Raw genomic sequence first — 22,806 nt, 5'->3', positions numbered from 1 at the left:
CGTGATCGTATGTTTATTTTTAAGTGTAAAAAATGATGTGCTTGTGTACGATCCGCTTATAGGTCACAGTCCATCAAAGTCAACATTGTGAGTATTTATCAGTTTCAATGAGACAAATTGAATGCAGTGCAACCCAAAGTCCCATCACGATAATACCTCCTTGCTTTACTAAAGCCCCGCCCGGCTTGGGTGTGCCTTTAAAGCAAATGCAACGCACCCCACACAGTGTCCTGACGTCACATCCTCATCATGAGTGCCCGTCCTCTGCTCGTCTTGTTGGCTCCAATGTCCACAACACCTTCATTTTCTTTCATGGGTGACCAACACACCGCTTTCACTTTGATTCGGACCGCGGCGATGTTTCTGGAAATAACCGTGGAGACCTCGTAAAGGAAAGAAGAGGACGCGGAGGACAAGGAAAAGTCATGTTTTTTGGAAGTAGGAGATGCAGTTTTCCATTTCCACACTTTGATGTTCCTGCAAAGCTAACAAGCTAACCTGGGGAATGTGTGTTGAAATGACGTCTTTTAGCTATCTGGTGGCACCTTTTGGTGGCAAATCATGAGAAACCGAAACATTTTTGTTGTTTGAATATGCATATTAAAACAGAGTTAACGTTTAAAAATGTCTTATATTAAGTGTTGCGCGGCCGAAAGGAACAACACTTTCGTTGTCCAGGCATGTCCTCGCAGAAAACAAGAAACGTACAAGTTATTTTTTCCGTCCAACATAAAATTGACATTGTCTGCAAAATGAAGGTGACGCTGTGCAAAGAAATCAAACCCCGATGCCGCTGTTGAGGCATATTTCTGGTGCAGGACAAACTTTGGCCAGCTGTTTGGTGGCACATTGAGTTAGGTGTACATTAGAAGTCGCCCACATGCTTTGGATCAGTGCCCGGACTTGTGAAAGACATCCGAAGCAGAAGGTGGGAGACTCGCAGCCCGGAGAAAGATGGCGGCGCTCTCCCACAGGAGGTAGTCAAGCCAAAACTTCGGGACCTCTCGGATTTATCGCCGCGCATCTTCGCCCACATCTAAGGACACATGCAGGCCAAAAAACGCTACCTAATCTTGTTCTCCGCCGGTGTGTGCCTCGTTCTGCTCTTTTGTTTGGGGGGGATTCAAATTCCGCTGTCCAGACGGGCTCTAAGCCGGCGTGATGAGCGGAGTCTTCACCCGGGGGCGCGGTGGCGTCGCTCCCCCGGGACCCTGCAACCTTTCCTGGGTTGGGACCAGGACCCCAACGACAATGTTAATGACCACATATCTCCAGGACAAAAGAAAGATGCAGACTCAGTGGTGTACTCCGGAAGGCGCTGTAGAATGGAGACGTGTTTTGACTTCTCTCTTTGTGAGAGAAAAGGATTTAGAGTTTACATCTATCCCAAACAGAAAGGAGAGAAGATGTCTGAAAGTTATCAGAACATTTTGTCATCTATTGAAGGCTCAAGGTTCTTTACTGCAGACCCAGACCGGGCTTGTCTGTTTGTCCTGGGGCTGGACACTCTGGACCGGGACCAGCTTTCGCCGCAGTATGTGCACAACCTAAAGTCCAAAATCCAGAGTCTTCCCCTGTGGAATGATGGCAAAAACCACATTATTTTCAACTTGTACTCCGGCACCTGGCCCGACTACTCGGAAGACCTGGGCTTCGACATTGGCCTCGCCATGTTGGCGAAGGCCAGCATTAGCACAGAAAACTTTCGACCCAACTTTGACGTCTCCATCCCCCTTTTCTCTAAAGACCACCCCAGGACAGGAGGGGAAAGGGGTTACCTTAAACACAACACAATCCCTCCTTATAGGAAGTACATGCTTGTGTTCAAGGGGAAGAGATATTTAACTGGAATAGGTTCTGACACAAGGAACGCCTTATACCATGTGCACAATGCAGAGGATGTGGTTCTGCTCACAACCTGCAAGCATGGGAAGGACTGGCAGAAGCACAAAGATGCACGCTGTGACAAAGACAATGCAGAATATGAAAAGTAAGTACCTTTTTTAAATTATCCACATTATTCAAACATGCACATAATGTTATGTGATTGCTCCTCTATGGTTGCATTTAGGTTGCACGAGTGGGCCCCTGCATTTTTATGTTTTTGTTACACAGACTCGTGTATAAATGTGTGCAGTGGGGGCGTAACGATATGTTTTAACAATTCAATTGGATTTAGAATTTGTGGTTGCCAACACGATTTAGGGATTATATTTTTTTATTTAGAACGATACAATTTGAAACGATTCAGTGAGTTGAAATTGATTTACTGGTAGTAACTTTTTAGCAAACAAAAAGAGGAGAAATATAACCTTAGAGGAAAATCTAATTTAAAACATTTTATGCTCGTACAACACTTAAAACCTTTGGCATATCAGTATGTGGAATTAAATTATGGAATGCATTAACTAAAGAAATCAAACAAAGCACCAATATGATTCAGTTTAAGAGACTGTTCAAACTACAAGTGTTCACAAAGTACACAGAACAAGAATTATGATGAATATATTGAACCCTTTTTTTGTTAGCTTGTTTTTTTTTTGTTTGTTTGTTTTTATTGAGTCAGATTATGTATTTAATATTTGTTTACTTACTATGGTATATTATTTGTTCACTGTTATGTTACAGAGAACAAAGAAATAGGATAAAATTGCTATGGTATGAAAAGGGGTAGGATTAAATAAGCTCAGTTTCTTCCTACTCCTTTTCGGACGTGCTGTAATGAAACAACTGGAAATATGTGATGAATTACATTGCATTGTATGCATGTTCGAAAAAAAGTGAAACTGAACTGAAAATCAACCAGTGTGACTGTGAAATAATTACTAGATACTGGGCACTGAAGGTGAAGTTTCCTATATTCCTGTTATTTCTTGTACCGTAAGTGAATAGATAATAATGAATGATACATACAAACAAGTGAACAACAATTAATGGCCAATGCATTCGCATCATATGTACAAGTGCAACACTTTAGGTTGAATTAACAAGAGAAAACCTTCTCTGCTCACATTTTCAACATCCAAGCATTTTTTAATAAAACTACAGTAACCAACATTTTAACAGTATATTTAACCGTTAAATAAAGTTCCCTGACCCAGCCATACAGTATCTGTTCTCTGCCCGGCAATGAAGGACAGAGTCCCAGGTGTGTGGAAGCATGTATTCCCCCTCATCCTGTCGATGGTGTTGGCCCCTCGCTTCCTAATTCCCATAGCCTCCTTCATGCATCTCTTGTATTGATTAGTTTTTTATTAAATCAAACTACTCCTCGTGTTCCTGAAGTCGGTGCATCGCCGTAACTTGCTCGCTGTCGTTCCGTTGTGTCAGTCGCATCTTTTGTGGCACTAAAGTTGTTTCGGCTTTTAATTGCGTTGTGTTATTTGTCTTTGTTGTGGCTTTTTCAATCATGCTGTCGCTAAAAAGTTTTTGTGTTGTCATTCATGATATTGTCTTATAGCGTTTGTTATTACCTTTCTTGACCACCATAGGTATTGGCCAATTTTGTTTTGATGATGCCACAAACAGGCATATAGATTTGTTTTAATGTTTTTACCATTACAATTGCTAAACTTGATAAAAAAGTTTGCCGTTCTTAAATCCAATGTTTTCCTCTTTCTAGTATCGATAAAATCAATCGATTCCCTTTTCAAACAATATTTCATTGATACCTATCTTCCAGAAGGCAAACTTTCCTGGCAGAGAAAGATATACTTGAAATTTAGGAATTAATGTAAATCGATCAATCGATTCATCTGTTAATCGTTTCAACCCTACTGTGCAGTGTAACGGACTGTATTGCAATCGTTCCTACAGGACCCCAAATTAGTTCCCAAAGTCAAAATCAAGATGCATCAAGCTCCTCCACACAAAATATTGAGCAGATGAGGGACGGCACCATCCTAGTCACGTCCGTTGTGTCCTTGGGCAAGACACTTCACCCTTGCTCCTGATGGCTGCTGGTTATCACCTTGCATGGCAGCTCCCGCCATCAGTGTGTGAATGTGTGTGTGAATGGGTGAATGTGGAAATACTGTCAAAGCGCTTTGAGTACCTTGAAGGTAGAAAAGCGCTTTGACAGTATGACCCATTGTGAGAAATCGTAAAGGCAAATGAGTAGAGACGGACATGACAGCTGTTGTATTAATAGAGCTATTTTGTTTGTTTTGTAAAGGAACAATGTATAGATTTGTCTTCATTCTGTCTGTTTTTTTGCATGGCTCTTTGATTTCGAAAGCCAATTCTTCTATTAATTATTCTATAATTTGTAATTAATAATTTTTTTCAAGTTAGTCTCATTTAGGGATGTAAATCATTATGATCAAGACAGATACCAATATCAATATTCCTTATCGATACCGGTATTCATCAGTACTCCAAGCGGTACTCTTATCGGTACTATATGTAATTGCTGTAAATAAAGATGTGACAAAATAATTTTTTATTACCATTTTTGTTATCAGCACCAGAGGTTGTACATCTCCACAACATCATGTAACATCTCACATCAGGAACATCTTTTTTTATCAACACCTTCCTGTTAAGTCTTAAACAAGTCAAGCTAATGCAGTTATATCATCATCTTGTAAAGACCATGCAGATTCTTAACTGGATTTCTATTCATTACAATTACACTTTGTTATTACAATCAATTAGCATATTAGGTGGTTGTGTAGTTAAGCAAGATGTGACGTTAGACGGCGACTAGAGACCTGTCCACGGATGCTATCTTGCTTCTAAACAACTTTATGGATTAAATATAGTACTTGAATTTTTAACTTTTTTGAGTGGATATATGGATGTGGATATATGGATTTACGGCATGAACATGAATATTGGCCTGTGAATTACTGGATCGTTAAACACAAAAAAAATGTAATAAGGAAAAGCACAAAAAAAATGTACCAATGAATTTGAGTTTACATGTTCCCAAGTAAAAGAAGGATGCATCAGTTATTATTTCAACACTGGTGGGGGTTCAGCATTTTATGAACATGGTCAATTAATTAAAAAAAGAAAGGAAAAGCACAAAAACAGTGTGCCAATAAATTTGAGTTTGCATGTTCCCCAAGTAAAAGAAGAATGCATCAGTTATTATTTCAACACTGGTGGGCAACCATAGTATTAGAAGCTGTCAAGTTATCATGAATTTATCAATGAAGATGTTTAATCTGCGGTCACGTCCACAACTGCCTACAGAAGTAGTACTTGGTTTTTCGCACAGCTTAATGGCGACAAGTAATCGTCATATTTGCAAAATAAATATACCACCTGACATGTAGAAGTACTTGGGGAAATGTTTGGCTCTGTGTTTTAGAGTTAGTTTGGTAGTTTGAGGTGACCATGTGTACTAGAGACAAGCACAGAAATGGCCTCAGAATGGTGCACCGTGCAGGGCTGTGTGTATATAGTGCTGGCTCCTTGGCTGGGACGGCTCCACGGAGGTGAGTGTTTGTCAAGTACACTGTAAACAGACCCCTTTCCTCTCAATCACAGCAACTCAGTCACATTACCACAATTTCTGCGACTTTCTGTTTTTAGCGAACATTGATTCCGTCCGCAATTTTCGATGACACATCAATTTATGATTCTGTTTACTTCTGCGTACCTAAAAGTAGGGTGGTAAATGGTCGACTCCGATTCGCTCTTCCGCCAGTATCAATTAGTCCAGAATTTTCACAGTCCGCTTGGACCGACCCAATTAGGAATCATTACCTAAAATACCTGTACTTGGTATAAACCCCTAATCATAATAAATAACAATTGCAATTCGGATGTGAATTTATTTTTTTGAGCACCCCTGATAAATTGTCTTTTTCTCAACTTAGGAGCAACATTTTTTCAATGACTGAGCTCATAACTCAAAACACTTGTTCCTCAAATCATCACCGCTCATTGAAATAAATGTAAATACATTTAAAACATGATTATACCATGCGACATGCCTTTTTAGAAATAAAACAGAACTTTTAGATAATAAATGTTGTTTGAAAAGTAATACGAATGTATTACAAACATCTACAGTAGTTCTATGAAAAGCGAACTAATGCGGTGTCTTTTTCGGGTTGCTTCTCGTCATGTAACGATAGGAACTGTTGTTTATGTGGCGCACGAACGTCTTTGTGTGACAGACCAGAGAGGTTTGAGTTGACAGCAACCGGTATATACCTGTATGTCTGCGTAAGATCTAGTTAGCAAGGCTAATGCTCAATCGTCCAGCTTGTAGTCAAGAGACAGAACAAACTAAAACACGTCGTACACACCATTTGGCAGCTTCTCCATATTTTCATGGTTTAATGTCCACGGTTTGGATATTGTTTTGGTGTGGAAAATGACTTCCGCTTCTAACGGTTTTGCACTGGTGTTGCCTAGCTACAAGGTCGGTCAAGCTATTGATGGGTTGTTTTTCTCATTTGGTGGGTGTCATCTGCTTCTTCTTCTCTGTGATTTCCTTTGCACTAATATTTACAGAGCCACCTTCTTGTCATATCTACTGTCTACCCATTCATATATATGGCTGACAGTGTGGTCTAACTGTGTAAATATTATTCTCTCTACTGACTTACTCATTTCTTATCTAATTATCTCTCCTTCGCTGGTTAATCTCAGCTGGAATGCGGTTTCACTTAGACTTTTGTTGAAGTGTAACAAGTATTGATTGTCTTCTGTCGATCACATACTTTTTGACAGAAATTGGCCAACAACGATTGGTAACTGATCGATTGGAGTACCACCAGTTGCATCTTTTTCTCCGTGTGCGGCCATATTTTCTCCACGCAAAGTATGTAACATTGACATATTTACGTCATTGAAGACGTCGATTAAGTTGACGAATTGCCAGAGCCCTACTTTTGATTTGCGTCTATCTATATACCGTACATCGACCAGTGGCATTTATTTTGTCTTCAATCAGACGGCTGTGTTGTTTTTGGTGGCTGCTGGATGTTTGACTTTGGATGGCTGGGATAGATTAGAAGGGACAAAACCCTGTTGCCAGTCAGGGGAAGCCACAGTGGGTCCTGTTTGCTCAGTCATATCCCGGTAAAACCCACATACATGAGCCAGGAATGCCTTGGTCCTAAATTGTGTCCTTGGTGACCTCTGCCACACAGTTTGGGGACTTGATACCCAGAGAGGGACAAGCGGTAGGAAATGGATGGATGGATAGGATTGACATTCGAGACTTTTTTTTTTCTTTGCTGCATTGTTTCACAGTATGTTAACTGCTCAAATTATGACCTTTCTCTGGTGTATACTACCTTTAAGAATATTAAATATGGTTACTGTATATATTCACAGAGGATACTATTTTTTTATTTGATTATTATTTATGGACAAATATATAACATTTACAGTTAATGTCACATACCAGTAGGACAGGGCAGTAAAACAAATATATGTATATGTGTATGTATTAGGGTTGTCCCGAGACCAATATTTTGATACCGGTACCAAAATGTATTTCAATACTTTTCTAAATATAGAGCACCACAAAAAATTGCATTATAGACTTTATTTTAACAAAAAAATTTACGGTACATTAAACAAATGTTTCTTATTGCAATTGTGTCCTTAAATAAAATAGTATGTCAGCAAACAAAGGCTCCTAATTTAGCTGTTGAAGTATGCAATAACATATTGTGTAATTTCTTATTCTATTATTTTGTCAAAATTATTAAGCACAAGCTGTAAAAATTTATTATTAATCTATTTGTTCATTTACTGTTAATATCTGCATACTTTCTCTTAACATGTTCTATCTACACTTCTGTTAAAATGTAATAATCACTTATGCTTCTGTTGTTTGGATGCTTTACATTAGTTTTGGATGATACCACAGATTTGGGTATCGATCCGATACCAAGTAGTTATAGGATCATGCATTGGTTATAATTTAAGTCCTCATGTGTCCAGGGACGTATTTCCTGAGTTTATAAACCATAATATGAATTTTTTAAAAAGGAAAAAAGATTTTGTTAAAAAATATCAATGTATCGACTAGATACGCGCCTGTACTTGGTATCATTACAGTGTATGTCAGGTGTAGATCCACCCATGGCGTTCGTTTACATTGTGACGCCGGTAAGCTACGATGTTTAGTGAAGCATGTTTAGCTATTCCTCGTCCTGCGGATGATACCTGTAAGAAACATACTTTATTTGTCGCCATGGAGGCGAGTATTAGTGATTTAAAAGTAGCTAAAACACTGCGGAGTGCGGCTGGACGTTAGCTGCTAGCTAGCTAGCCATGTCTTGAAGCGCCTCTTCCTGAGGGCGTTTCAGTGTTATAGCTTCACCTTTATCGTTAGTTTTTAAGCCAAATGCATCCATTCTCCCTTTTATGTCTATAAACTGTTTCTGCTTGTAACTACTCCATGATTGTGCGCTGCCGAACATGCTCATCTGCTTGTAAAACCAGCAATGTCACGACGTGACGACGCGCCGTGATGCCCGTTAAAAAAAGGGGAGGGGGCTGAGATCGGTACTTTTTAGAGGCGGTATAGTACCGAATATGATTCTTTGGTATTTGGACACACTTCTCATTCAATGGGTTTTCTTTATTTTCATGACTATTTACATTGTAGATTGTCGCTGAAGGCATCAAAACTATGAATGAACACATGTAAAGTAATGTACTTAACAAAAAAAGGTAAAATAACGGAAAATATGTTTTGTATTCTTGTTTCTTCAAAATAGACACCCTTTGCTCCGATTACTGTTTTGCACACTCTTGGCATTCTCTTGATGAGCTTCAAGAGGTAGTCACCTGAAATGGTTCTCACTTCACAGGTGTCATAATTTTGATGCCTTCAGTGACAACCTACAATGTAAATAGTCATGAAAATAAAGAAAACACATTGAAATGAGAAGGTATGTCCAAACATTTGGCCTGTACTGTATGTGTGTATATATATATATATATATATATATATATATATATATATATATATATATATATATATATATATATATATATATATATATATATGTATATATATGTATAGGGATGTCACGGTATGAACATTTCTTATCTCGGTTATTGTGACCAAAATTATTACGGTTATCATTATCATCAAAAAGTACTTCTGCTGAAATCTTTGAATTCAGTGTTATTTAAAAAGCAAATAACATATTCAAAATTATATACTTGGTAGAAGAAACATTATTGTAGATAACTGTTAGATGAAATTAAAGGCCTACTGAAACCCACTACTACCGACCACGCAGTCTGATAGTTTATATATCAATGATGAAATCTTAACATTGCAACACATGCCAATACGGCCGGGTTAACTTATAAAGTGCAATTTTAAATTTGCCGCTAAACTTCTGGTTCTAACCGCCTCTGAGGATGACGTATGCGCGTGACGTAGCCCGGGGAACACGGGTATGGCTTCCACATTGAAGCCAATACGAAATAGCTGTTTTCATCTCATTCTGGACATCTGTGTTGGTGAATCTGTTGCAATTATGTTCATTGCATTATGGAGAAAGAAGCTGAGCAAGCAAAGAAGAAAGTTCTCGGTGCAAAGCGGACGTATTTTCCGAAGGAAGTCAGCAGCAACACAACACAGCCGGCGGTGTTTTATTGTTTACATTCCCGAAAGATGCAGTCAAGATGGAAGAACTCGGATAACAGAGACTCTAACCAGGAGGACTTTTGACTTTGATACACAGACGCCTGTAGAGAACTGGGACAACAAAGACTCTTACCAGGATTACTTTGATTTGGATGACAAAGACGCAGACGTGCTACCGTGAGTATGCAGCTTTGGCTTCCAAACATTTGATCGCTTGACCGTACGTGCGCGTCAAGTACATAACTTGGTTTAAATATATAAGCTTTATGAACCTTGGGTTAGGTGAACGGTCTTTTGGGCTGAGTGATTGTGTGTGTTGATCAGGTGTTTGAATTGTATTGGCGTGTTCTATGGAGCTAGGAGCTAGCAGAGGAGCTAGGAGCTAGCATAACAAACACGTAGGTGTTTTTATGCAGGATTAATTTGTGGCATATTAAATATAAGCCTGGTTGTGTTGTGGCTAATAGAGTATATATATGTCTTGTGTTTATTTACTGTTTTAGTCATTCCCAGCTGAATATCAGGTACCGTGAGTAGCAGCTGCGCTTCCAAACATTTGATCGCTTGCCAGTACGTGCGCATCACGCACGTAACTTTGTTTAAATATATAAGCTTTATGAACCTTGGGTTAGGTGAACGGTCTTTTGGGCTGAGTGATTGTGTGTGTTGTGCAGGTGTTTGAATTGGATTGGCGGCTTATATGGAGGTAGGAGCTAGCATAGGAGCTAGGAGCTAGAATAACAAACACTGAGGTGTTTTTATGCAGGATTAATTTGTGGCATATTAAATATAAGCCTGGTTGTGTTGTGGCTAATAGAGTATATATATGTCTTGTGTTTATTTACTGTTGTAGTCATTCGCAGCTAAATATCAGGTCACCCCCAGCTCTCACAGCATCTTCCCTATCTGAATCGCATCCACTCCCCACTAGTCCTTCACTTGCACTTTACTCATCCATAAATCTTTCATCCTCGCTCAAATTAATGGGGAAATTGTCGCTTTCTCGGTCCGAATCTCTCTCACTTCATGCGGCCATCATTGTAAACAATAGGGAACTTTGCGTATATGTTCAATTGACTACGTCACGCTACTTCCGGTAGGGGCAAGCCTTTTTTTTATCAGATACCAAAAGTTGCGATCTTTATCGTCGTTGTTCTATACTAAATCCTTTCAGCAAAAATATGGCAATATCGCGAAATGATCAAGTATGACACATAGAATAGATCTGCTATCCCCGTTTAAATAAAAAAAATTCATTTCAGTAGGCCTTTAAATTTGCATATGAAAACAACATACGCATTATTAACAGAGTAACATGGCAGAAAGTAAATAATACAAATAAATTAGGGCTGTAACTAACAACTAATTTGATAATCGATTAATCTGTCGATTATTACTTTGATTAATAATCAGACAAAAGAGACAAACTAAATTTCTATCCTTTCCAGTACTTTATTGCAAAAACAGCATACTGGCACCATACTTACTTTGATTATTGTTTCTCAGCTGTTTGTAAATGTTGCAGTTTATAAATAAAGGTTTATAAAAAAATAAAAATAAAGTAGCCTCTGCGCATAGCATAGATCCAACGAATCAATGACTAAATTAATCGCCAACTATTTTTATAATCGATTTAATCAATTAGTTGTTGCAGCCCTTAAATAAATAAATAATTAAATATACATGTGGAAAATGGGCAAGACGGCACATAATGCGCACGTGCGGGCAATAACGTTGCTTCGATAGTAATACTAGACAAATTGACTTTTAATTGGCCAAGCGAGTCGGTTACAAACTCTGCGAATTTGCGGTGACGTGACTTGGTGGAAAGGAAACAACTTTTGTCTTGCCACATGTTTCAGGCATTAGAAAACCCTCACAGCAGCCACACCTTTAGCCAGCTGCGCACTAGGGCTGAATTATTTAAATCTTATGCGATTTTTTTATTTCGCCAGATATTGCGATTGTGATTTATTATGCAATTCATTTTTTGAACACTGTGTTTAACAGACTGTATCAAATCCGTAGACTTACGTATCGGCTCAGTAGAATACCATTTTCTCTGTCATTCAGAAGACACGGGCCATCTGCTTCTTGTCACTCTCCCGCTGACTTCTGACAGCTTTTTGTTTGCTTTGCTTGCAGTGAGACATTCACACTGATGCCTAAAATCTACACAAAAAGTGAAACCGTGATAACATTATCAAATAAATAGATATGATCAAAATAGTATAAATCTCACCAAGATCCCCGAGCCATTTCGAGAGATAATGAGCAAGCCAGTCACGTGATCTATGACATAGAAGTAGCAACCACAGATCCCTTCCTTATTAACAACATTGCTAATCATTGCTAAATTATGATCCAGAACCTTATATTTTTGAGCCCAAACACAGTGGATGAGTAATAAGTTTTAGAAGCGGCGCGCATTGCAAGGTGCTAAACATACACATTAACAATAATAAAACAAACACATTAACAATAATAAAACAAACACTTACTGTAATATTTACACTGTTGCTAGGATGCCGACCGACAGTATGCTCACATAATCCCGTTTAGATGAAGATTCAATCACAATCCTAGCGAAGGGTTAAAAAAAAGTTGCAGCCACTAGTGTCTTTTTCACCATCTCGGGGAATGTGAAAGTCGACCAGCGTCTTTGTCCATGGCCATGTTTGTCTAGAAGATGCATGAATTTTTATCTAGAATTAACTTTTAGCAAGTTTAAGACGAAACAGAAGAAGCAGCCGCCGACTTCGTGTGGCAATAATGACAGCATAAGCTACCATTAGCACACTGCTATCAATGCACCACTAAAATGGGCTGTTTGCATTGGCACTTTTAATAACAGTATCACCCATATTTGGTTAATGTTTAGGTCATGACTTGTAAATGGAGTATTGTTGGTGGTTTCTGGGTATTTTTTTAGACACAGTATAATGGGCGCAATAGAGGACCCTCGATCTGTTGACTCATCAATTGTTAGCTATTTATTTACGATTTAGAATGCATAAAAAATACCAAGCATATGTGTTCTTGTCTTACATAATTATTGTGAATGATAGACAGCACATCTCTTTTTCAGCTGTCACGCAGTGTTTCCCATGGGACTATTTGTGCCAGTGGATTGTTGTTTGAAGGCTAGATAATTGTCTAAATTACATAATAAAAAAATTAGCAAAACATTTTTATGAAAATCAAAACAAATACTTTCTGAAATACAAATACATGTCTTCTGTTGCTACTTTGTCTTCTAATTCTCTGGCAGACCAGTTGTTAATTAGATGTTTTAAGAACCAGAGTTACAGTTCACATCACCACCTACTGTACGGTGTTGTAAGTACAAACTGAATTCATTCACAGTCCAGAAATTATGCAATGCATTATGCGGTACCGCTAATCCATTTATCGTGGTCCAAATCTATTTGTGGTGGGCCGCCAGAAATAAATGTATGGGAAACACAGATGTTTATCAGGCATGTGTGAAGCAGCTTACCTGGTGGTCTGTGAATAATCCAGATCCCAGTGAGTAGTATTCCTACATAAATTATGACAGAAAATAGATGCTTGCTGGTTTTTAACCTTTTATGGTTATCATTTTGTGTTCTGCTGTGTTGACTTGAGTGAAACAAGCATAACACTTCTTAAGTGACACAAATTAATTTATTACAAATTATTTCTGTTTGCACTTAATTGCTTCTATTTAGGAGTTTTTGGACGGATAGATTTATATACAGTAGTTAGCTTGAGCATGAAATTAGTTTTTTTATTTCAAGTCCAACAATCATCTCTCAATAATTGTATGTTTTGTATTTTTTGTTGCATTCCTCAAAATCTAATGTTCTTCAGTTCAATACAACTTTTTATAACATGTAAAAGTTTCTCGCTTTACTACACTAAATGTTCATTTTATAATAGGCAACTTGAAATGCAGCCAAAAGCATGTGGAAAGCTAGAGCATGATGCAATTTTAATCTCAATGAGAAAGCCCTTACCCATCTTGTTTCTAATTAAGAGGCCCTACAAAATGAGAGCGAGCATGTGAGTTCTTGAGAGGGCACAATGATGTAGGACTGAGGGATTAATTGCATTTGTGACTATAATTGCTATATGATAAAACATATTTGGACGCGATTACATGTTGGTAATGTACCAGTACTTACTGTATTTTATACCGGCATTGAGGAAATAACTCAGACAATATCAGTGTTCTTTGACCAAGGTATTATGCTCATTGCCATGGTTTCGTAGTATTGAATATGTTTTATAACCTTATATAAACGGTTCAGTATATTCTCCCATACATAACTGAGGAAGAATGCTGTACCCCAATTATACAAAAAGTGCGGAGACAATTGCTGCAGATTCTTTAACATATTCGTACCAAGAGGAGTCTTTGGAAGCCATTTGCTTACTTACTACTAAAAGTAAGTTTTCTAGAACCTTTACTATGTTATTTAAAGGGGAGCTGTACATGTTTTGCCTATCATTCACAATCCGTTTACAAGACATGAACAAATATGTTTTTCTTTTTGTTTTATTGAATCTAAATATTAAATAAATGCGATCAAAATTCCGCTTACAATGGAGCTTATGCGAGTCGCTCTATTCTGCCTATAAAACCCCTTAAAATTCATCCAAACACCTCCATTAAGGTTTTATATGCATGCTGTAAATATAAATGTAATGTAGTTAAAGGCACATTAATAATAACATTTAATATATACATATGTTGATCATCAGATGATCAGACTAGCACCTTGATCATCTGTGGCAGTTTATCAAAGTGCAGTTATCAATCGCGTTTTTTGTTTTTGCCTATTTTAATTTAAAATGGTAATACTAACCATTGGGAGTTAATACCGTTTATCAATACATCCCTACTGTGAACATAAATTAGTGTAAAACATTTTAAACTGCATATATCATATGCAATTAATAGTGTATGAAAAAAAAGTAGAATTATTTTACCAAGTTACCCCTGCGATACAGGCAAAGAGTGAAGGAAGGAGAAGTAGAAAAGAAAACCCAATGCCAGGCGAGTGAGAGGTGAGCGCAATAGCTGGCTAGGTGCTGACTTTGGTCAAGTTGGTGTATTTATAGACTCACAGGGTTTTAATCCTCAGTAATGGCCAAAGCCTCTGGCTCGGAACAGCTATCCAACACGATGCAGGTTTTACAATTCTTGGGGAAAACTTATTTGTCTTGAGGACAAGTGGTTGAGTTCTCACATACTGTATATCTGAGTGCCTCTGCAATCTGTCTCGTTTGTTTATTTAATAGTTCAGCTAAACGCCTGGCTACTTTTTCAACCTGCTTAGGTCATCCACATAAAGGAATGAGAAAGAGGTCGCATTTATTGCTCTGTAAGTTGTATTATTTACACGAATCAGGCTGATGATGCATAGAGGAGTGGTTTAATATATTTCCAGTCTCTAACAGTCAAAGTCGTCCCTTCAGTAAATGATGAATTCATGAGGGCCAGGTGTTTGTATGGTGCATTCCATCTGTATGAACAATATTTAATTAATAAATGTCAGTGTTTATCTCACGACGACAACATGAACACATCAGATCTAGCGTTAGCCTTGTTAGCATTAGCATTCGGCCACTTGTGTTAAAACTATTAACTACACTAATGTATGTTTATATGTGTGTAATAAATTGTGAATATTTAATGTGATTCATTCCACTCATTCACTGCTTCCTCTGTTTCAAATTTATCCTCAATGAGGTGTCAAGAGTCCAGGTGAGCGGCTGCCTCTCCGTTTTGATGTCTGACTGAATACTGAATATTTTTCTGTAAATACCTTTCAAAGAGTCAATGTACGTCTTGTAACTTTGTGTATCATAATGAAGTCTGCAAAAATTAATAAACAGCATTTAACTGCAAAACACTTCAATATAGCAGAACAAGAACCAGTACATAATGCACCCTAAACATTGCAGCTGCTCAAAAGTTACTTTTGTTCTGCCATCTCTCTGTTAAAGGGAAACTTCGGTTTTTTTCAACCTGGGCCCTGTTTTCATAATTTTTTCTGTATATGTGAGTGCTGGATAAAACATTTTTTGAGGTCGCGCCAGTATTGAGCAGGGCAGGCAGCCTCCAGCCCAGCTAACGCTCGTACACAGGGCAAATGGCTCTCGTCAAAATTCGGCCTATAAACATGCATTTTTTTCACACTGACAGGCTCAGATAGTTACAATGAGTGTCCGACAACATACTAGAAAGGAGAAATTAACGTATGTCTCTACCTTTAGCTGGAGATCGCTGTATGTTGTGAGCTGTGTCCAAATCTCACCACGCTACAAATCTCGTTCCGAAATCTCGCGATAACTCGCGACAAAACACCGGTGGAAAAACAGTTACCTGACTGAGGTGAAGAGAGATGACTGAAGTGATTTTCTGTTGGATTACCGAAGACTGTTATTTTAGTTTTATAGAAAAGTTTGTTTGTTTGTCTGTCATGGCTGAATTTTTGCCTGATGTGGACGATTTGATTTGTCGCGAGTTATCGCGAGATTTCGGAACGAGATTTGTAGCGTGGTGAGATTTGGACACAGCTCACAACATACAGCGATCTCCAGCTAAAGGTAGAGACATACGTTAATTTCTCCTTTCTAGTATGTTGTCGGACACTCATTGTAACTATCTGAGCCTGTCAGTGTGAAAAAAATGCATGTTTATAGGCCGAATTTTGACGAGAGCCAGTTGCCCTGTGTACGAGCGTTAGCTGGGCTGGAGGCTGCCTGCCCTGCTCAATACTGGCGCGACCTCAAAAAATGTTTTATCCAGCACTCACATATACAGAAAAAATTATGAAAACAGGGCCCAGGTTGAAAAAAACCGAAGTTTCCCTTTAAGTATGGCGTAATAAAAATACACAAGAAATTAACAAGTTATCCTCGCATTCTGTAATGCAGATGAAACTTTGAATACAAAGTTTTAGGAACCACTGAACTGTGTTCAACCAATCAGTGTTTGGCAGCATAATAATCTTTAAAGTTCCCGCAGAAACGTTTCACTAGCTGTTAGGAAGTCAAATAGTTCCTGTGGAACTTTATTTAAATGGGTAGTTTTTTGGTGGTTACGCAGGGGAGTATTTCATTATGGGAAAGTGCCTGTAAAAGTTTCTCTGGTGGCTAATGTATGTTGTGCCCAGGGAAAGCACATGTGATACACGCTTTTTGGAAAACAGTAAAGAAGTATGTAAAATAATGTGTTGTTTTTTTTAAATAAAACTTGGTGAAAAGATTTCAGTATAAATATTTTAGGAAAAATGTTAGCACATTTGAAAATCCTGCGATAATAATGGTAACCGTGATAATTTGGGTCACAATAACCGTGATAAGAAATGTTCATCCCTAGTTACTACATTACATATATACTTACATCATGTATATAAAACTCTAATGGAGGTATTTGGATGTTTTTAGGGGCTCTATAGGCAGAATTGAACGGCTCCCATAGGCTCCATTGTAAGCAGACTTTTGATCACACGTATTTAATATTTAGAATCCATTAAAAAAAATCTATCCATCGTCATGTCTTTCATAATAATTGTGAACAATAGGCAACATTCCAAAAAAGTGCAGTTCCCCTTTAATTTTATATTTACAGGGTTGTTTTTCAAGTTGCTTTCTTAGTGTGACTGGGGATTTTTTAATCATCCCCATGTACAGAGAAATATGTTACGACTGCTACATGCAGAATTAAGCGCTACGCCATGACTAGCCAACTCTTTTGGGGTTTTAATTCTGAGTACAGAGTAATGTCTTTGCCTCTTGAGTCTTTTTTTATATTTTACAAAGTACATTTGATTTGAATAAGCTTTTAGTACAGCAAATATTAGACTTATTAAGAAGTCACTTATTTATGAGGTCACATGAATGTGTTTGTCCCCAATATATTGCATTTTGGCAACATAAGATCTCACTATTTGGGACCATCTTGTACTGCACTTGGCAGCATTTAAACACTGCTGCCAAACACTCTTTTGACCATGTAGTAGTGACTTGGATTATCAGATCAGATTCATACATTCACAGATGTCCTACCCGTCTTTGGACAAATTAGGGCTTCAACTGGTGCTGTGAAAAATGGAAGCTCACATGATCATGACCCAGCGTGCATGCGTGCGCTTCTTTATCATTAAACACTTGTTAAATATAACTGAATGTGGCGTGCCACCACAGAATTTTTTATTACCGCTACACCTTGAAAATAAGGGTTGTTTTTTTTACCTGCAAACAAATTAAAGTAATAAAATGTATTGCAGCCCCCAGAAGAAATCACAAAGTCCAAAGCTATTTTTTACTTTTATTACCAATCTTATGATAACAACATTTCTAGCAGGTTTAATTTCCTGTACAAACACTTTCGGTCAACGCTTACCCGGGCACACAGCAACACTTCCTCATTCTCCACCAATCACCTTTCAGTCAGGGGCTGTGTGTTTGTGACCATGGGAAAAACTGATATCAAATCCAAACCACACAGACATAAAACATTAACGGCAGCTGGTCGTTACAGTATAAATTGATTAGGGGTTGCAACGATACACAAAATTTGCGGTTCGGTTCAACATTTTTGTGTCACGGTTCATTATTTTTTCAATACAAAAAAAGAGAAATTTCCATGCCTTTTTTTACTTGTAGTTTATTAAAATTATCAACATTTTTGTTTCAACTGAAAAGTACAGCTTTAAATTAAAATAATTGTATCTGGTGCAGCTATACCTGACGCATTTTCTAATGTGCATACTTAGTACCATATAAAACAAAAACAACACCTTGTAATTAATTATAATAATAAAATGAATCTGATAAATCACCCATCTTATGTGGTGCATTCTTAGCAGCAGAGTAACAGCTGGTGCTGAATGGACACTGCTGTCTCTAATTGAGCTTTTGTCTTGTACAAAGCAGGAACTACGATATCGTGAAGGAATCTTGTAATAGAGCTCAAGTGTCCGCAGCAAACCCGACATTTTCCACAACAGAAAAGGGTTGCATGTCGACAGCAATAAAAGTAGCAATCGCCTGATCGATTTGTTTTGCCCTCTTTGAATCATGTGCTAATGGCTCTCTAAATGCCCCGGGTAAAGTTTGTAGGCTGTGTGTTGTCGCTCTTTGTTTTTGTTTGGTTCCACCTATTTCCGCATCGGGGTGATGTCTGCGTAAATGTGTTGTCATGTTTGATGTGTTTCCACTGTTGTAGTTTATCGCGACATACCGTTTTACCTGCTTAACACAAAAACCAAAGTAGTGCCACACACCAGATCTGAATGATGGTGGAGGATCTTCCATTTCAGGTATATTCAAGGCATTAGCCATTTTTCATGTAGTATGGTATGGTCTTTATTGTCATTGCACAAGTACAACAAAACTTTGTTTTCAGCACAAACCCGTTCAAAACGTGTGAAGTGAATTATATTTATATAGCGCTTTTCTCAAGTGACTCAAAGCGCTTTACATAGTGAAACCCAATATCTAAGTTACATTTTTAAACCAGTGTGGGTGGCACTAGGAGCAGGTGGGTAAAGTGTCTTGCCCAAAGACACAACGGCAGTGACTAGGATGGTGGAAGCGGGGATTGAACCTGCAACCCTGAAGTTGCTGGCACGGCCGCTCTACCAACCGAGCTATACCGCCCCTGGACAAACAAACTGTACATACAGTGTATGGGGTTACAGAACAAGAACCCTGATGGGTCGCCACAAGGCCCCCGTAAAAGACGGGCAAATGGTAGACGCAGGGGGAAGATGAGTAAAAAAATGTAATCCCAGACTGGGATCCTAAGAAGGCCCAGTCGGGAATGGGGAAATAAGTTCCACCGCAAAGCACATATACAGTCGTGGTCAAAAGTTTACATACACCTCCCTGATACCGAAGTACATGTCAAACTACTTCCTTAACGTAAATGACCGCCATAACCACAACACCAGGGGGTGCTCCACTAACCACGTTAAACCCAGATTCCGAACTAACAAAGGTCTTAACTCATTCTCTTTCTATGCCACATCAATGTGGAATGCGCTCCCAACAGGTATAAAAGAAAGGGCATCTCTATCCTCCTTCAAAACCGCAATAAAAGTTCACCTCCAGGCAGCTACAACCCTAAACTAACACCCTCCCCGGATTGCTAATAATCAAATGTAAACAATCAAATGCAGATACTTTTTCTTTTTCTTATGCCTTCTGATCTCTCTCTCTCTCTCTCTCTCTATGTCCACTACTTGATGTCCATACCCCCCCCCCTCCACACCCCTGATTGTAAATAATGTAAATAATTCAATGTGATTATCTTGTGTGATGACTGTATTATGATGATAGTATATATGATAGTATATATCTGTATCATGAATCAATTTAAGTGGACCCCGACTTAAACAAGTTGAAAAACTTATTCGGGTGTTACCATTTAGTGGTCAATTGTACGGAATATGTACTTCACTGTGCAACCTACTAATAAAAGTCTCAATCAATCAATCAAACTTGTAAAGAACATAATGTCATGGCTGTCTTGAGTTTCCAATAATTTCTACAACTCTTATTTTTTTGTGATAGAATGATTGGAGCACATACATATTGGTCACAAAAATCATTCATGAAGTTTGGTTCTTTTATGAATTTATTACGGGTCTACTGAAAATGTGACCAAATATGCTGGGTCAAAAGTATACATACAGCAATGTTAATATTTGGTTACATGTCCCTTGGCAAGTTTCACTGGAATAAGGCGCTTTTGGTAGTCATCCACAAGCTTCTGGCAAGCTTCTGGTTGAATTTTATACCACTTCTCTTGACAAAATTGGTCGAGTTCAGCTAAATTTGTTGGTTTTCTGACATGGACTTGTTTCTTCAGCATTGTCCACATGTTCTCAATGGGGTTTAAGTCAGGACTTTGGGAAGGCCATTCTACAACCTTCATTCTAGCCTGATTCAGCCATTCCTTTACTACTTTTGACGTGTGTTTGGGGTCATTGTCCTGTTGGAGCACCCAACTGCGCCCAAGACCCAACCTCCGGGCTGATGATTTTAGGTTGTCCTGAAGAATTTGGAGGTAATCCTCCTTTTTCATTGTCCCATTTACTGTCTATAAAGCACCAGTTCTATTGGCAGATAAACAGGCCCAGAGCATAATACTACACCACCATGCTTGACGGTAGGTTTGGTGTTCCTGGGATTAAAGGCCTCACCTTTCCTCTTCCAAACATATTGCTGGGTATTGTGGCCAAACAGCTAAATTTTTGTTTCATCTGACATCACATGGACAAAGATAAGACCTTCTGGAGGAAAGTTCTTCGACGCTTCACCCCACGTGGTATGATAGACTAAGCAGCGTCCGTAGTGACTGTCAGTTTCAGGCCGGATGCCCGCCCCCTCACCCTTCATTGCAAGTCTCGAGTTGCATGTTGTAATATGTATGTGTTTTGCTATTGTGTTTTTTCCTCACTCTACACTGGGCCCCGTCAGGAGCCCAGTCTGAGATTGATTTTTTTTACTCATCGTCCCCTAGTGTCTATCTTTTCCCACCTTTTACGGGGCGCTGTGTGGCGACCCATTAGCATTCCTGTTCTGTAAACCTGTACAGTGTTGGTCTAACCTTGAACGGGTTTGTGCTGAAAACTAAATTTTGTTATACCTGTGCAATGATTATAAAGATTCATCCATCCAAAACAGGTGTTGGGCACTTCACTTCCACTTAATGTGACGTCACGCTAGTTCACTTCCTGTTGTCATTATTCCTTCGAGTATAGATCGATCACAAAGCGAGTACAGCCTGTAGGTTCAATGTGCACAATTGAATAACTTATCAATCACGGTTTTAAGATAATTTTGATTTATAACAGTAATACTGACCGTCAGAAATTTTACAGCGGCTTATTATTTTTATTTTATCGTTGCATCCCTATTGCAGTCTCTACAAAAGAGAGCCTTTCAGGGTCAAAAATACTAGTATAGTAGTCTTTTTTGTTGTTGTTGTAGAAATCTCCAACATAGTTAGATATAAAGGTTTGTCAAAAAGCTTGATTTACGAATGTTAAGTCCATCAATGTGTAGATTATGTTGAATGCTCGATTATGTACATTATTGACAAAAACTCACAATTTGCAAAACAGCCACTGATGGACTAAAACATAACCATGTCCATTTTAAGCCGCATGCAATTAGTGCGTTTTCTTTCGCTCCCTCTCCCAGTGAAATTTGTGACTTCCCCTTGTGAGCTCACAAGCAGAGAGCAAGAGAGGAAGTGGCACATTTGATCTTTCCTCCTGTCTGATCTAATAACCCGCCTGCAGCGGCTAGGGATTGCCAGTTGTGAAATTCATTACCATTAAAAAGCCCTATAAAGGCCAGAGTTTAATTGGAACATATCATACATATAAATCCACCATTTTATATTTGCCTTTAGCACGTTTCTATTTCAAAACAACAGTGTTTTTGTTGCTGCCTTTGTCATGGTAATCAACTTGACAGGCCTAATATAAATTTTCTGTTGGGAAAAGCTAATAAAAATTGTGGAATTAATAGATTGTAGACATCCAAAGTGCCGCTTTACAGAAGTAAAACGGCTGCTTAGAATTAGAGAAAAAAAATAGTTTCGCTTGTTAGCTGTATAGCCAATAATGCTATTGTTGCCGCAGTATCCTTTCAGTGAGTTCTGCTGTTGCCATATGATCTTGGAAGTAAAATAGGGCTTCTCCCTCTGTGGTCTCTGGAATTTTATGTTTGCATAAAGGGTTGGAGTTGCACACTTTGACTGCTTGACTGGACACATTTAACAATTTACTCTGAACAACATTACTGTGCAGCCGTCCTATTACATCACACTGGTTTTCATACGCCCTTTACTTGAGGCAATACTTTTTCATCTGAGTTTTTGTTTTTTTGTGGTTCACATTAATTTGAATGGTCAGCCAATGCAAACGATCAAAATATTTGCTAGCAGGCATCTTGTTATTGCTATCCATTGTATAGGCATCCTTTCTATTATAAGGCATTTGGTATTGCTCATTATTTACAGTCCAATTTCCACACACCTTCCGTCTGACTAATCTTACATGTTATCTCCTTTTTCTCCTCTTTAATAGTTGCCACAAGCTCCCACCAAGGACTGCGGCGTTATGTCAGGCATTCAAAAACGTTTTCTTTTTTAAGTTAGAACAGTTTAAAGCAAACCCGCAAACAGGTTCAATTCGGCCCGTTAGATGAGTTTG

At 38.4% G+C, this 22,806-nt stretch overlaps 1 protein-coding gene across 1 annotated transcript in view; it reads left to right on the top strand.

Moving 5' to 3' along the window:
* The first annotated feature begins 237 nt into the window (after positions 1 to 237).
* The window catches only part of LOC133660206 (exostosin-1a-like), a 41,362-nt gene continuing 18,793 nt past the window's right edge, over positions 238 to 22,806 (top strand). The window contains exon 1 of the mRNA XM_062063486.1: positions 238 to 1,990. Coding sequence (XP_061919470.1) covers positions 1,047 to 1,990 — 944 coding nt within the window. The 5' untranslated portion in view covers positions 238 to 1,046. The remainder of the gene's footprint in view (positions 1,991 to 22,806) is intronic.

The sequence above is a fragment of the Entelurus aequoreus genome, linkage group LG11, assembly GCF_033978785.1.
Source record: "Entelurus aequoreus isolate RoL-2023_Sb linkage group LG11, RoL_Eaeq_v1.1, whole genome shotgun sequence".
Classification (NCBI taxonomy): Eukaryota; Metazoa; Chordata; class Actinopteri; order Syngnathiformes; family Syngnathidae; genus Entelurus; species Entelurus aequoreus.
This window is presented reverse-complemented; position numbering and strand designations above follow the sequence as displayed.